General features: G+C 45.2%; 1 protein-coding gene across 3 annotated transcripts in view; it reads right to left on the reverse strand.

Moving 5' to 3' along the window:
- The window catches only part of nrp1a (neuropilin 1a), a 56,700-nt gene that overhangs the window by 20,989 nt on the left and 18,127 nt on the right, over positions 1-17,584 (reverse strand). For all 3 annotated transcript variants that reach the window (XM_063912867.1, XM_063912865.1, XM_063912866.1), the window contains 4 exons: positions 16,017-16,198; positions 9,545-9,772; positions 6,938-7,093; positions 4,340-4,506 (listed from right to left, as the gene is read on the reverse strand). In XM_063912867.1, the coding sequence (XP_063768937.1) occupies positions 4,340-4,506; positions 6,938-7,093; positions 9,545-9,772; positions 16,017-16,198 (733 nt within the window). The remainder of the gene's footprint in view (positions 1-4,339; positions 4,507-6,937; positions 7,094-9,544; positions 9,773-16,016; positions 16,199-17,584) is intronic.

Raw genomic sequence — 17,584 nt, forward strand, 5'->3', positions numbered from 1 at the left:
ATAGCTCTATTACCTGGGAGTGTAATTAATTCTCCTTACGTGAAAATTGTATTACTCAAATGCTGCAGGACCTATGAGCTCCACTCACGACCTCCCATTTATCACAATATACCTGACAGGATCACAGTTTATTTTTAGCCCCCCCGACACCTCTTTGGTGGCATTAAATTATGCATGTGTTACCATGCGCCGATCATCTGTGTTCCAGACAAAGAGGGATGTACAGGGCGGAGGAAAACTGTTGTGAAATAAAATAATTGTTGTATGAGGAAGGTGATTAAACAGCTTTAAGAACGAAGTCTTTAACAGGGTGGTTTTTATGGTTTCCTTCCCTCTGAATCATTTTTAAGACTCTAACTCCAGGGTCATTCCCACCCTTGCAACACACACATGACACTGCTCTGAGTCACTGTTATGAAACTCAGAAACAGTGATAAGGAAGGAAAGAAGGGTGACCTAAAGGTATGTCATGTCTGGAAGCCGCTTGATGATCCTTCCCCAGGATACACAGCTGCCGGTGACCGCTCAGTGATGACTCCATCGCTCTAAGGCTTTGTAGTCTATAGTGCAGACACTGAAAATGACACTGATTACGGCTAAATTCTTCTCAGGGTACAAATGCAGCAGTTTTGTTTCATTACATCATGCCATCGCTCATGTTTCGATTTCTAGTCCCACTTTTGGGCTACTTCACTCGAGTGTGTGTCTCTATCCTCTCATTGATTTTCCAATTGAGAGCGAGGCATGGGAGTATGGAGGCACAGACGGCGTCCATTGTTTCCATTTGTACGACGTGATGATGATCTCACCGGCAGCCGTATGCCAGCCTACGCTTCTCAGCTCTTGCTAGACTTCATCAACTGAGAAGCTGCTGTTAATTACAAGTCCATATTCTAATTACTCATCACTCGGCGCGGCGGTAAGCCCTGGAACGGGGACAGAAGTGAAGAGAGAGGCAATCGCAAAGAAGGGGGCATTTCTGCAACTCATTGACCTGGGGTAATTGAAAGCACATTTGAATGAATAGAAAAGCAGGATACGGCAGAGTGAGACGATTTAGCGTCTGATGTTGCACTCGAGGCAGTGGAAAAGAAAACTTCACTGTGGCCGGGGCAGTGCTTTTATCGAGGAAGTGTGTGATTAGTGGTTGTTTGCTTGGTCAGGCAGTGGAACTCAACCTGTTATCTTTGCTAAGTGGCCCTTGTTTCACAGTTGTTTGCCTTATGGAATTACATGGTCCCCCCCCGAAATGTTTTAAAGTCCAATTTAAATACAGATGTTTTTATGAACCATATGCAGCAGATAAAGGACCATATTGTGCAAACAAACACTGACATGTTTCTCATGTTTAGTGCTGTAATCTATCAGACAAGCGACATGAAAGCATTCCTCAAATGACAAAAGTAAAGGGAACATCTTTTCTTATAGTTCAACAATATAATCTATCATAGTCAGGTCTGATACATACATAAATACCAAAGAGGTAATTAAGGGATAATGCATCCTGGCAAGAAGATTAAAGATAATGGCAGGAGCATTTGCAGCTAAATTATAGATATGGAGAGCAAAATCAACTCAAGCTAGCATATGGGATAACGTACTGTACAGTATAGCCATTATGAGGTTCTCAATAAAGAGGCTTTCAGATATTGATGCTTGGGTTCTCTCCAAGACAGTTTCAATTATTCATGTTGTGTGTATGTGCGATCAATGGCAGCTGCCTGACAGACACAGTCTTGGGTTTTATTGCATCATTCAGATGCTGGGGTGACTCTCGGTGAAGATATTTGACAAAGCCACTCCACTCTAGGTCAGCTTTTTTGCAATTCCCCCTGTCACGGTTCACGACGAACTGTCAGTTTTCAGGCTATGACGCAACCAATACATTTTCCTTCAACTCAAAGACGAATGTGTTGTGATATGGGGCATTCGGGTTTTCCTCGCAGAGCCAGTCTGACTTCATAAAGCAAGGATCAGGCTATACGTTGGATATTCTGGGGTTGTAGCATCATTAATTTTTTCCTGCAAACTGCTGTAGAGACCCCATGTCATGGCTCACACAGGCAGATACTATGCAGAACATCTTCCTCTACCTTGATAAAGATCTGTAGACCTGTAGAATTTTCAAGGGGAATGAGGAAAAAAGGGAGTGAAAAGGAACAGATCTGAAAGGAGCAAATGAAATGAAGGTCCGTTTTGAAGGATTATTAGCTTTCTTTGCTCCCTCCCCAAGCTGCAAACCCCCTTCAAAGGACATCTGTCCATCTCTGTGCACACCAAAGGGCTGATTAATGGCCGGGCTAACCCAGCACTCAATGCTGAACCACACCACACCAATCTAATTACCCAGAGAAGAGCGAACAGACTCTAGCATCTTGCCCTCCTCCTCTCTATGCATTAGAATGAGGCAGCATTAAAATGGATGACAAATCTGGATTATGTTCAGCAAAAAAAGAAGGAAAGCAGAGTGAGGGAAAATGCCCAGGATTGAAAAGGCAGCCTTTCATGAATAATAAAAAACTGTCTGCCTCAAACTGCAGTCGGGGAATGATAATGAAATAAATAATGAATTGATTACTATGCATCTGACGGCGCACTGAGATGATTTGTACGTGCCGCGAGGGGGCCTGAGCTTGTTGTAGCACCACGGACAGGCTTAATGAAAGACGAATGAAGAATTCTACTCTTTTAATACCACTTGTGATAATTGGGCTTCAGTTCAGAGTGCTCTGCACAAGTGCATCGCACTCGTTGGAAAAACATAAATTATGCGGCAACCACAGACTTGGCTCCTTTGCTGCGTCTGAAATTAAAAATAAGAAAAGCCCCATTCAGGGTTTTGATCTGATTAGTATTGGGAAATCAGCATGCCCATTAGAGCACATCCAGATTTTACTGCCAAATCAAATCCTCAATATGATCAATACTATAGCTGGGGGGGGGGGGGGGGGGGGGAGTCTAGAGTGGCAACAAATCATTGTGATCACTTGTAATTTCCGCTGACAAAAAGGGAAATCAAGAGGCCTTCAGTGTCATAATCCAATACACAAATCGGACGGTGAACAATGGCTCTCCTTTCAGAGAGAAAAATACTTTACTACAACAGACTGTGCAACCGCTAGAGGAAGTGGTTAGGTAGGCTATGTTTCTTCCTCATCCACTCAAATGCATGCTGGGTTCCTCTGCAGGACAATGTGGACCCGGCCAAACCCTCGTCCTTCACCACAGAGCCAAGAACGCACACACGGACACACACACCCATATAGGAGAAAATGCACTCAAGCCCACACACATACATGCTCAAACACTGATTCAATTAGTCTGAAGGAGCAACGGGGGCTTTCAGGACAATATTTTCATTGCAATAATAAAGGAAAAGCTTGCTTATGGCCCTCCCCGAGCAAATATTTGGCTTTGGGTCAGCTCTATTATTTATCCCCTGAGGAATATGTGGGGGCCAAACTTTTCAGCAGTGAAGCAAAGACTGTAGAAAAAACAGTAAGGGAAGAAAAACAGTCTGGGCATTTACAAGGCCTGGAGGCTTTCGGTTAATAAATCAAACATGCTCCGACTGCAGCCAGGTAGTGCTGTTCTGTCACAGGGGGGTTTCTGCTGTGAGTGGACTTGGGATATGTGACTTATCCCCATCTAGGGATGGAAGAACTAAATCCTTAATCTTTCCACATAAAGTTCCCCGAAGGGTGATGATCGCTTTGTGCAGATAAGCCGACAGACAGAAAAATATGACAGAACCTGTTGGGTGTGGGTGTGTGTGTGTGTGTGTGTGTGTGTGTGTGTGTGTGTGTGTGTGTGTGTGTGAGAGAGGCTGGGCAGGATGCCTGGACTGTATCCCAGCATCTCCTGAGGCGGCCACTGTTATCAAGGAAAGGGGAAGTTATCAGGTAGGACAGGAAGACAAAGGGAGAGAAACACACAGACACACACAGATAGGTAGACAGTGATAGAGAGAGTGGACACAGGCAATTTTTGGGAGGTGGGGACTCAACCACCCGGAGGTCCATAAGGACGGCAGAGATTCATCATTGAAACTGTTGGGTCTCCTAAAAGTGTTATGGAGACACTGCACCTCCAGAGACCGAAGGACAAACACCGAACACTCATACTGTGTTCAAGCAGGCAGCAGTCCTTTCCAATACACCATACACCCTCAGACTGTGACTCACCTCCAAAAACATACTGTGGCGAGTTGGGAAATAGTCCTACACTGCCATGGTTTTAGATATTTTCTACCTCTCCTCTGATACCCAATGTCATTTTCTGTGATTTGAAGCAAATAACCCCAATAAAAATCTCTGTGACAGGAGAAATAATATGGTACCTGTATCCACTCTTTGTTCGAGTCCTCTGCCGGCGTCCATGCATTTTCATAGTAGCTGAGTCTGGAGCGCTCCGGGGACCAGCTGGGGTTGTACTGCGACGAGGCCATGATTTGGTCCGATGTTATCTCTCCTGATTCCATACCCAAAGGGTCGCTACAGTCAAAGTCTGAAGGGAATGAAAGAGGAGAGGAAAAGATGTGAATCCTGAGCACTGAAAGCACCAGAATGTACTCAGCATGAGCTTTCAGTGTCCCCTAGATTCAGAGCTTGTCTCCGGGGAGAAGGACACCACACGACAGGCACTTAGCACTGCTTGCTGGAAAAAGAGCTACACATCAGCGACGCCTCAGTAAATCCTTTCTGCTTCTCCCTCTTTAGTTTCTAATGGAGGTGGAATGGAAGCGTTTCACATTAAGACGTAAAAATGTCTTCATAAAACATTCAGTGTGGGCTAAGATTACTCCAGTATTAGGCGTTAAAGTGACTTTCACTCCAGTTGTTTCTTCCACTGACTCGATCTGTTTCCCTCACCTCCCTATGGGCAGTTTATCATTTTGCACACTATTTTCCCCCATCATGGTCTCTTGGGGGAGTTTAGGTGTGCTTGGATTCGTATTCTGGGGTCACATATTACACTCAATAGCCCAACCAACCATGGGAAGAGGTGACTTTCCTTGTTTGTGTTGACGTGGGACAGCCGCCACAGCCGCTTTGAGGCATCCTTGGCTCCGGGACCAAAGACTCAGCTGGGTCAGCTTGGGGCTGGACTCTCTAACCCCTGGAGGTCAGACAAACTGACACCGCTGCAGCAACGGTTGAAACGAACCATGACCTTTTGATCTGGGCAGCACAGAGGTATGTGAAGACACACTTTCACACATTCATGCAGGCCATTAATCTTTCCTTTGTTTATTTACTTATTTTTCTTCGACCATATAAACCGCTTCTCTAAACGCAATGCTTCTACAGACAAATGGCGCATTGCCCTAAAATGCGGTCATGTGCTTGTGAGTACATGGCACATACACACTCAGAGGGAACAGGACGAGGAGCTGCTATGTGGCTGCTGCCTGTGAGCTGACACAGATGGTCCTCCCATCTGCCATGATACAAACACACCTCCGTCACCAGGTCAGCGTGTGCCTTACAGTGTCAACGCGCGGTTGCATACGCGCGTGCACGCTAACGTGCGCTATCCTGTCGGAGTCTCAGTATGGCGCCGAGAACAATGTCTTGCACTTCTTCGCCCTCATCGTCAGCTGATACTCATACTTGTCAAAGTTTTGCACTCAGACCCGCAGCACTTGGATAATTGGATCATGATCAACAAACGCACTAAGAGGCATTGTTTGGTATCTGATCATGTCGGTTACCGACCGAAGCAGGACTGATAGCTCAGAAGATAGGCAGGGCTGTTGAATGGCTTGGGAGGCTGATTGGAGGGAGGGGTAAAAACAGAAGACAAGGCCTCCTTTCATCACCTTATCACATCACATCAGCAGCTTTCTGCTTGAGTGTACCCTTCCCCGTGCTTTGCGTAGGCGAGAAAATCCACCGTGTATTATGCATAAGGGGATTATGAATGATTCAAGTGGTACATCTCTGGAAGAGCGCAGCCCGGGTTTAGATCTTGGAAACGTCTCGGTTGGTGATGTAAGACTAAGTAGCTCATGGAAAGGGTATTTACTGATCACGGGTCAGATAGTTCACCCTGCATCTTAACGGTGAAGAGAAAAGTTGATTTGCGTAATCTGATATAAGATGTGTGATTAAAGAGAGTCAAGTAACTAGGAAGAAACTTGGGAGAAATTACATCATTGGTGGGCTCATTAATGTGAGCTGGGGTCGTTTAGTGTGTGTGTGTGTGTGTGTGTGTGTGTGTGTGTGTGTGTGTGTGTGTGTGTGTGTGTGTGTGTGTGTGTGTGTGTGTGTGTGTGCATTAACTCAGCGCCTGTCTTCCCTCTGGGCAAGTCTAAATCCTTTTTGGAGAGACGATTAGTAGATTTGTTGAATGTTATCCATCTCTATTACTTTTCAAAGACTGGCTGTGTGTGTTTGAGGTGGTCTGGTCTCTGAACAGATTTATGACTGCTACCAGTGCTTGTCTTCCTTAATGAAATGTTTTGTTGGAGCGTTTTGCAAAATGGGGTCGGGGGTCGAGCCCAGGGATGATGATGCTGCATGTCAAAGCTCTAGGGATGTGTGTCCGGGGATGGTTACTGGTGGGGAAGCCGCCATTTGGAGCCTGTCTAGGCTCACAGTGTGTAAACATAGGCCTTGTAAACCATGGGTGGTAGACTTGTACCCTACATTACCCAAATGAAGAAGCAGTAGGTGTTTATTTAATTAACTCCTCAGCTCTGTTAAACTTGTGGGAATTTGTCATAATATGACCACGTGTGGCTTCGGTTGCAGACATCTGCTTCTTACTTTTAGTACTTCTCCTCTGGGGGTAACTTTATTACCCTCTAATTCTTATGCAACTCAGTTTTAATTCAGTCTAATACAAGGCAGATGTTCTTCTATTGAACAAATCTTTCTGGATTGTGATTTAAACACAGATCTGTAACGTTCTCAGTGTTTTTATGCCAGCTTACCCTCTGGAACGGTTCTTTCGATGACAGTGAAGTTTGCCGAAAAGCCTTCCTTAGCGATGGCGCTGTCAGTGTTGATTGTCAGTGCCAGGATGCCGGTGTAGGAGATGATCCGGCCGGGGGTGTTCTGCCCACAGTATCTCCCAACATATGGACCGACTGGAAAAAGAAGAAGAGAAAAGCAGAAACATTGTTACTGTGTTGAAACTGGGGTTAACTCAATATTTGTTTGTGTGCCACAGCCAGGTCACACATTGGTTTAACTACCAACCCCCCCAAGGAGGTGTGAAAACTAGTGTGTCAGTGTGGTAGGACACTGGCTGCATTTTTTGTACCCGACCCCATAAAGACGCTTGAGAAAAGACTCCCAAAATTCCTGCTCGCCACAAAAACAGCAAAGCGGAAGAGGGACCTGTGGTGTGGGCAGGTCACGGTCTCTGTCTATATGCTGGCTGTAAATACCTTCACCCTTTTTTTTTTTGACTTGAGGCGGACACAGCTTTGGCTGAGTGAGTTTTGTAAAGGAGACTGGGTCGAGACAATAGGGGAGCATTAAAGGGAGCAATAAAAGCATGTTTCACTGAGCAGACCGAGAAAAATAGAGGAAGTGCGAGGGAAAACAGGAGGTGGAAGGAGGAGGCAGAGAAATATGGAGAAAGAGCAAGAAAGCACAATGACCTTGCCCTATGCCTGTGATGTGTGCTATGATCCATGCACATTTGTGAGTGTGTGTTCCTGTTGGTGTGTAGGGACCCGGAGTTTATCTGTGATTAGTAATGCTGTGATCAGTGGTGAGTGACAGTCCTGCCTCCCTGTGGCCTCCTGTCATCCAAAACATGCCACTCTCTCAGCCCAGTTCCTACATGAAAGGCAAAGGCCAGACCAAGGGGACTCGCGGGGCAGGGGTGGGATCGCTCCGATTAATCTTCATAACCCAGGCTTGGAGTATGTGCGTGAGAATCTATGTGTGCTTTTAAACCTGCAAAGGCCTGGGCTGAACATAAAAATGCCATCTCTCGGATTATCTGCATGACTCCCCAACGCTATGAAATTTTAAAGAGCCTCACTCTGATGTCTGCACCCTGCCTGCCTCTCCATTCCTTAGTGAAGAGGGACTAAGGGAGTGGAAGTTGTTCTTCCACAGCGCCTGTACAGAAAGGTGTAATCCCAGTGCTTCACACAGGCCTGCACGGACATCTCCCATCACGACGGCTAGCATGCCTCCAGCCCTAATGCACTATCGATCCATCAGGCACCACAGGAGCCACCTGGCAAAAGCCCACACACTATTTTGCTCACATGGCTTATTTTTATCCAAGGGTGTCTGTCACATACAATAACACTTGAAGGGTGTGATGCCACGTCATTCCGAAGTGGTAGAATCCATTTTCTGCCCTGAATAGTCTATTCAGCTGGGCTGTTGGACAAAAGGTCCTGGTGAGTCTTACCATTCATTCTGCTCAGAAAGAGTGAGAAATCTCAGAATCTTAATAAGTTGGAGGCACAGAATGTTTCAATTCCACACTCCTGAGGTACTTTTTAGTTTAAAAATGTATTAAAAGGTGATAATGATGTGACATTTTCTCAGCTCTCCAAGTCTTTCATTAATCAATACGAATCTTGAAACTTGAAAAGTCCCACCTCAGGGACAGAACATACAAATGAGCAGGAATACTTTGTGGAATAAAAAGGTCAACCAAGCACAGTTCAAATTTACCGAGATGTGAGCTGAGAGAATATTGAACTTGGAGCAAACTCACTTGAAAAGGCGCTGATTTTTACCCATCAACCTTATCACTTGCAACACTATAGCAGAGAATAGTTCAGCCACTGATGGGTGAGAAAAGCTTTCATCTCGTACACCCCGTGATAAAATAGCCAGAAGAAAAACTAGAAACTTCAAGAGGTGATTTTTGCTCGCTGAGTTCAAAGCCTCATCTCTGGCCATTACGAAATTGCTTTGAACACTCCGTCTCTCACCTGCTTTTTTAAGATGGTTTGAAAATGCCATTTTAGGGCAGTATTTGATTGTCGTCTGAAGCTTCTCGATTGCTGTGGGATTCTTGCAAAAAGGAGATGTTGGCTCTTGTTAAGACCAAATTCTCCTTGTGGGAAAAACAAGGAAACCTCAAGGAAATTCCTTTCAAGAGTCATTTCCTTACAAGATCAATTTCACTTTTTCATACATCAGAGAAGCAACCTAAATATCATGGCGTAGATTTTGACCAAACTCCCAGATGTACAATCAATGCAAAGGAAATGTGTCAGGATTGCATAACCAGGAGGCGTTGAGCGATGACATCACACTTATGCCAATAGTGACTTGGAACGCTGCCAAGTCTGGTTGATGCCACTTTATTCTGTAAAGGTGTTTATTTCTTCTCAAAGAGCATTGAAAAGTGGAGTTGAAACCCACCAGGCCCCCACCCACCTCATCCCTTTTCCTTCACAGGAAAGTCAGATTTCTAAGCAGAAGCTTTAAATAGTTTTTTCTAATCTGTGAGATTTTGCTGTAGTTTAAGAAATGAGAAAGCAAGCAATACTAAATCTATCAAAGAGAGAACCAGTGACTTTTTTTTGTCTTTGTCTTAACCAGCCCTGCTTGCTCACCTCCAGGGAAGCCATCCCAGATCTCCAGTCTGTCGTAGCGGCAGAAAACACCAGTAGGGGGCGTCGGGTCGGGCTCCAGCTCAAAGCTCTCAAACTCCAAAATGATCTCAGACATCTTGGGGGCAAAGATCATGAAAGTGCAGTCCAGGTTGTTCGGATATTTCTCCGGGAAACCAGGCGACTTTATGACACCGCTGTTGGAGGTGAAGTTCCTGGAGCATTCAGGACCTGCAGGGAGGAAAACCAGATGGGAAGTGAGAAGATGAGACGAACCCTGGATAAAGGAAGGGGTGGGGATGATTCTTTTGAAACACTGTTGGTTAAGTGATCTGCTTGAGGTGTCTTTGTGTGGTGGGTCTTAAGGAACTCTGCCTCCCAGCTGTTCTATTGATTGGAGGACAGTTTATGGCCTAGAGACAGGAGACCACCTTGATAGTTCTTCTATTCACCAGAGGCTACATCTGGGTCTCTCAACCATTCTCTGTGTGGATTTGTGCCTTGTTTTGCATTGGGCACCAACTTCACTCTACTTTATCACTGTGTGAGTTAAATCTGGAACATCTGGACTATGAGAGGAACATTAGTCAAATAACTCAATCATCAGAATCGGGGAGAGATGGATTAACAACTTTATATGTGCGAAAACCTGTCACACACAGCCTCATTAGTCCATGTCTGTGAGACATATGAGACTCAGGCAAAACGACAGTCAGTGATAAAAATAAAGGGCAATGACTGTTCATACATCAGCACATCTTAAGCACAGTTTTACACAAGGGAAAGTAAACATATTTATTCACTAGGCTCCCCAGAGAACTGCCTTTCAGCTGATGAGGAGCCTTAACACATGTTCATTATTAGTCATTTCTCAGAGCATCATGAGCACAAGATTATGAAATAAGAATGAGTGACATGCGATTTAAAGAAATGACGCTTACAGCTGCAGGACATTTTCTAAGATTGATAGGAAGAGACATTAAAACATATTCACTACGCAGGCTCCAGCACTGGGCCATATTGTAGCCAAGCCTGGCTTCACACTAACACACACACAACTAAGGAAAAAAAGAGGACTCCTGTCATTCAGGGCAATTATTTAGAGCCATTAGTGGTAGAAATGGGAACAGGATAATGTCATTTTCATGATAGTCTGACAGCCGGCGTGATGGGCGCAGATGGGGCCGATCGAAACCAAAATTGCAGAGAGTTATCGGCAGATAGTGCCTCCGTGCTACACTCATTGTACCTTAAATAAATGTGGCAAACTGCTTTTTCCAATGTGACTCAAGCTTCTCGCTGGGAATCTAATTCAGCACCATCAGTCCCACTTCAGCCTGTCCACCAATGGAGTGCGTGAAGGGAACGAGCGCCATGTTGATTTTCTCTCTCCCCAAGATGAAAGCCACGGCAAGCAGCGTTTTGCCTCTAAGGAGAGCTGACATTTAGTGCTGCTGCTTTTCAAGAACAGTGGGCACCATTAATTTCACAGCTTCCCTTTGTATTTACCTCGGGAAAATGGAGAAATTTTGTCCGGATAGAGCGTTCGCCGAGATGAGAGGGTTGCTGGATGATGCAGGTCTGCACAGTTCGGCATATTTGTATAGAAATGTCAGACAGATTTGGGGAAAAAACTGTAGATACTAGCCACTTCTTTGTAAAAAGACGCCTATGAGTCCCTCTGTGCTGTGGACAGCTGCAGTCCCAAAGTGCAATTCAGGTCAGTCTGTTGAATTTCCTGTGGATGTTGGCTCCGAACTCCACTCTCAATCTATTTCATCAGCCTCCACCACGACTCTTATCTCAGCTCAGCAGTTCACCAGAACAGATTAAGTCTTGGGAATGGTTCACACAAAACCAGACTGATGTGAACTACACACTATTTCTTTGTCGGTATTTACTTATTTAAAAATAAGACTTCTTTATACATTATTTATGACATCTTGGGTATGGCTTTAATGGTGCTTATTTCCAGTAAACTTACACATTTCCCCATCACCATTATGTCCTACTGTGTCTGTGCTATTTTTGAATTATCGTGACTGAGGCAGACTCAAACTCCACTTTTGTCAGCGTTTGTGTTGCGGAACGTGTTTATACCCCCCTCAAGAAAAAGGACGGAGTGAAGACATCACAAACAAAACAGAGCGGCGAGAGAAGACAGAGCGCTCTGGTCGGTCCCACCGGCGTGATAATCATCCAACAGATCTCTTTTATCTACTGTCTCCACACGAGAGGGCTTCGGTCCCCACCCCCCCCCTCGCTACATCCAGGATGCTTTGTGCTGATGTCTGCGTGAGAGCCATTCAGTGATAGCAGTAACACTTTTTCTGTACAAGGCGCTTCAGGAGAGAAATACCTCCTCTTGTCAGCCACATGCTAACTCTCACTACATGGCGGATTTATCGCCTCAATAGGAAACAGAAATGGGTTTGTAAATAAAAAGAGTTTTAACTCAGGTAAGGCTGCTTAAGTTGTCCCATTTTATCTGAGATATAACAGTGTGTTCACCCAGGACACTAAGACTGCTCTCAAACCAACAGCTGAATTTACGACAGGAAGTTGGACGAGAGTAAAAAGAAGTAACCTTGAACGCACTCAACATTTACCAGCAACCTCCGACCAGGGGTTAAAACATTTACAGCGGGCAGTAATGGATTCCTTTAACTCTCGTTCACATTGAGCCTGTGGACGGGGGAGTAAACTAATGTCACTCCGACTCTCTCCCTGAGTGATGAGAGTTTGTTTAACAGGACGATTTGTAGCAGACAAATTATAGTTAATGGAGATTTGATTTCAATCTTTGCAAGTGTTAGCGATCGATATAAATCTTAAATAAATGCAAAGGGAGCGCGCGCCTTTCGACTGTTATTCTCCCTGATGACTTGTCCGTTATGTTTCTATTAAGCTGCTGCTTTAAGTGCTGAAAGCAGACCAGAGACTGGGCGTTAATCATTAAAACAACATTGCGCCAAGGAACAGGCATTAAATGTGACAGCCACTTGCTATTTTCATTTTTTAAATCTGTCTGTCTCTCTTGCTTTTCTCCACTTTTTTTTCTCCATCCATTCATCTCCACCCTCCTTCCTATGGTTTATTAGAGGCCGGAGCCATAGGGGCTGGAGGTGTTGTTCTTGGACTGCTAAGTAAATCAACACTGTTTATGTTCAATGTTGCTCTCCAGCTGATCATTAGCCCAGTTCACAGCCCCCCACCCCCATTACTGCCCCCTCTGCTCTTGTACCTTCCCTCCCCTTCGCTCAGTCTTTATGCCACACGTACAGAGGGGTTAATTGTCGGTGGAGAATGAACTCTTTCAGCACTAAATCAAACATTAACGTGAAGCCTGTGGAGTGTCCGCCAATGAAACAGATGGAAAGGCAGGTTTACTTTTACCCACACACACACCCTGAGGCACCCCAATACTGACATGGCATTAAGCGGTGTGACGTTGCTTTAGGGGATGACAAAGTGCCAATGGGACGGGGAGGGGGGAGGTTGTCTCAGTCCCCCTCTGGCTCCCCTTTAAAGAGATTTGTTGTCTTAGGTTTCCATGAGGGCTGTGTGTGTGTGTGTGAGATGACAGTACGTCTCCATGCCAGATGTGACCTATGTCATCATGGCGTGCCGTCCGTAAAAGCAGAACGCGCCCTCTGTTAGGACCCACGCAACACACAAACACACACACATCATTGAAAGTGTTTTCCCAGGTGTGTGCAAACGCTAAGAGCGCCCGCATCACAGCGACATTATAAACAAGGCTGTTGCGTGAAAATATTTTTCACCCGTTATGGGCCTCCGTCCAATACACTTAGTCATCCTGCTGAGTAATGGTGAGGAGACGAGATGAGCTTGTGTGTGTGTGTGAGTTGGATGGGGGAGGGGAGGGGGGCTACAACTGGCACTATCTCTGCTTCTGCGCCCACTTCAATGGGCCCTCAGCCAGTATTGATGTGGTTCTAAGCTTACGCAGAGCTGTTAAAAGGGAACATATGTCGTGCATGTGTGCGCATGTGTACTTAAGAAGACGGATCTTTTCCAGAAACACATGAGGATTTTAAGTGCGATACTGTCTGATGAAAGGATAAACACAGTCTTTCAGTCACCAGGATTGTGGTGTATGGTGACCCTACCTCGCTGTGTCATAATGACTGTTGTTTATCAAGTCAAGCCCAACCTTTTTACTTTATTAAGGCCAACTGTGTCCCAAAAGACACAACAAACACAACCATGTTGCAAATCCTTGAGCTCCCTTCAACTCAAATATTCCTCACTCCCAGATTTATCCCTCTCCTCCCTATCTCCCTCTCCCCCGCCAGCTCGTTCTTCCCGTCTCTTGCCAGACTTCAGCCAGTGGAGCGAGGCTGCCAATTTGCAGGCCATAAAATAAATTGCCCATGCTAATTAAGATGGTTGGATGGGATTGAGGAGTGGAGAGGGGTAGAGCCTGATGTGGAAGTGGCCATAGAGAGCCGCAAAACAACCTGTTCTCTTCCAATTAGACACTTTGCAGGCTACTGTTGACGAAAGCCAGGGCTGCAAATGCCAGCATGTTGAAACGTGTGCGAGAGTGTATTTACATAGTTTATAGCTTAAGTGGGTAAACTTGCACATGTAAACATACTTGTATAAGTTGGCGTATGCTCCCTGAGGGCAGTATGTGTTTTCATATGTTTGCTTTGTGGATATATTTATCTTCCATGTGACCTTTGCTTGTACGTAACAGCAGATGAAAGGCAGTACCAGCCCCTGATGTTGACTTCCAGTGATCTCCGCGCCTTTATAATCACAGTGATAAACAGCCTGCATTCTTTGCATTTCCCTTCATTGGCATGCACGAGTGCGAGCCTCCCATTCCTCCATCCGTTATCAGAGCATCTGTGTATCATCATTAACGTTACATGTGTTAGCCAACACAATGTTTTCCCAGCTAATACCCTGCTTGTTGATAAGCTGTGCTAATCAGCTAACTTTGAATCTCTCTTTCTGCACGGTTCTCTCTCTCACTCCCTCTCACAAACAGGGCTGTTAATTGATCTCAGAGCCTCGTTCTTGGCGCCAGCCAGCGCAGCAGTAGTGAAAACACAAAGCGAACTCAAAGCATAACGAGGGTCTGGATTCCACCAAGGGAACACCCATGGTGCTCCTCTCCGCCTGAGTTTAATCTACAGCAACACCTTAGGCCTAAATTCCCCATTGATTCACTGAAAAAAAGAAAAGAATCCACACTAATCTCCACATTTCCTAATGTCGCAGTGTCTATGGGTTTGCTCCCTTACACAACTGGGCCACTAACACGCCTCATTTATAATCAGTGTTGGCTAATACATTAGACTGGGAAATTCGATGTTTATCATGGGAAGAATAGAGTAGATTTAACTGGCCTATGGAGGGGTATTAGGGAGTGTGTACAGATGAGTTTGCGTATGTCGGGGTGGAGTGGTGCTTTGATCTCGTAAATGGAGCCACACTCCACCAGCTGCCCTGCCGTGATGGTGACATGCACAAGCCCGGACACACAAACACAAGCACAAACACACACTATTCCAGATTAAAAGGGAGGGGAGGACATTCATCATGTCCCTGGGGTCAAGGGGGGCCATCCCATAGACTGCTGCTAAGGTTAATTAATGAAAGTGGTGTCTGTCGCACCTGTCTGCCTACAAGTCACTTTCCAGATATGTGCTGTCCTCCTCCGCCTCCTCCTCCGCCTTCTCGTCCAAACAAAGGAAGGCAGCCAACCAACAGGAAATCCTTCCTCCTGGGGTGTTGTGTCCTGATAAGATAGACATCCCCTGAGGATATCTGCGGTTTATCATACATGTTTCCCCCACTAAAATTACCCAGAGGACTTATTTACAATAAGGAAGGAACCTCCGACTGATTGGATTCCAGTGAAGGGAAAGCTCTTCCTTCTGTGGCTTGAATTCACTTTCTCCACAACCAACTCATCACTGGTTCTAATTGCGGGTTTATACTCTTGCTGTGGATTGCCTTCTAACAATAAACCAACACTTGAAAACAACATTTGTCGAGTCAATGCTTAGCAAATTATGCCCCTGCTTATTGTACAATCATTCTCAGCAGATAAAAACTGCTACAATTATGGAACATATGGGACTGTGATTCATTAGTTTTTGAATGGAGCATATTGCCTGCCATATTGGGATTGCATAATTTGATGCTCTGGTGCCTTGACTGAATCACAAATAAACCACGAAACTACACAGAGAGGCTCTTTCTTGTCTCAGATTAAAATTACTTATGATGTGCATTTTATATAAAACAAAGTCGATAGTCACGTTTACGAGGTTATGTGGCATGCATAATTTGATACAAATATATGAATTAATAAATGTTCTAAGCATGTCATAAAGCTGGTGTCGTAGGTCTACGTTTTTGATGTAAGTGACATGTAAGGTAATATTTCAAAAAGTTGGACAAAGGGAAGCAGCAGCTGTGTAGGGCCACCCACCTGTCTTGAAGATCTCATATCGGATGGAGAAACCAGCTCCGTGCGTCTCGTAGTCAGACACAAACTTGATGAAGAGCTGGTTTCCGGAGGAGACAACCGGAGAGGGAGCGATCTTCCCGCAGTACTTCCCCACGAGCTGACCGCTCTCGTCCACACCATCTCGCACCTCCACATAATCATACCTGAAGGCAGGAGAAAGGAAACTGTTATTCACAATGATCCTTAGAAAACCATTTCCCCCAGGGTTAGTTTTCATTTAGTTCTGTTCTTGCTCCGTTCTTGTATATTGGATTTGTTGGAAATCCATTTATCACTGTTTTAGGCTCAAGTTGTGCATATATGAAGCGCGCACACACACACACACACACACACACACACACACGCACACATTGACATAAACACGCAGAATGTCATTCTCAGAGGACCCTATAAACAAGGAGCAACACAGCATATTGCGCAGGTAATGCAGCGGAAATAAAACACTGTGTACTAATGAGGTCTCAGGTTAAAACTCGGAGAACAGGTGGGCGGGTTATGCTTTCATTATATCAACCTGGCACAAACACACACACACACCCTGCAGAGGTGGTGTGCTCCTCCCAGCAGCACTGAGGTCAGGTTTACGTAATTGCTATGACTACGCCGAACAGTTGTCTTTCTCCTGCTAAACCGTGAGATAACACTGACAGTGTGTGCCTCTTGAATGAGAGAAAATGGGAATTGAAAGTGATTATATCGTGGCCTTTGGCTTAGGCTGGTGTACAGCAAGAGAAGGTGTTAACGCTGTTCAACACACACCTACACAAACATCACAGTCAAATGGAATTTCAGACCCAGGGCTATTGAAGGGAGCAGCCGCTTAATAGAGTCGGAGTTTAGGAGCAGATGAGGAAAATAGCTTCGAAATGGGACTGGGAACAGGAGCTATGAGACACACAAACACGGAATCTGGCATGTGAAACCTAAGAGGGTCGAGGAGAAATTCGAGTGACTGGCCAATGAGGGTGGTCTTAACAGCCTGTAGTTATCAGTTTATATGTCAAGGGCACTTTTAGGTGTTTTTACACTTGTGCACTGTATATCTGGTGTGTAAGTGTTTTGACTAAGTGACAGGGCGAGCAAGGCTCCTAAAGCAGATTCGGGATCAGGATCCACAGTTTCTAATTGGCCATAACGCACGTTCCTGACAAGTTCTTTTAGCTGTGCAGGCCACTAATCGAGCAAATATTCTCGTCCCCAAACTCTGATTCACTGCTGTGACGGTACTCAGTCTTCATCAGCAACCAAGTAAAACTCACACAGTGAATACTGAAATTAATTCTGATGTATGTAGGTGTAATACGCTGCAGGTGTGCCGGGCATGTCCCCACCTCCTTTCAGCAGAAAATATGTGCCTTCTGGGCAAAAGAGGCCTATTTCCATAGTTTTGCTTGAATCCCAAATTACTGTCAAAACATCACGACTCCTTAGCGATTCTGAATTCACTTAATGCACAGGATTTCGCACAAAAAGGCAATTTACACTTTGAATGATAGCTCTGGGTGGGCCAAATCCCTCAGGTAGGGCCG

This window comes from Eleginops maclovinus, chromosome 21 (genome assembly GCF_036324505.1).
Source record: "Eleginops maclovinus isolate JMC-PN-2008 ecotype Puerto Natales chromosome 21, JC_Emac_rtc_rv5, whole genome shotgun sequence".
Taxonomy (NCBI): Eukaryota; Metazoa; Chordata; class Actinopteri; order Perciformes; family Eleginopidae; genus Eleginops; species Eleginops maclovinus.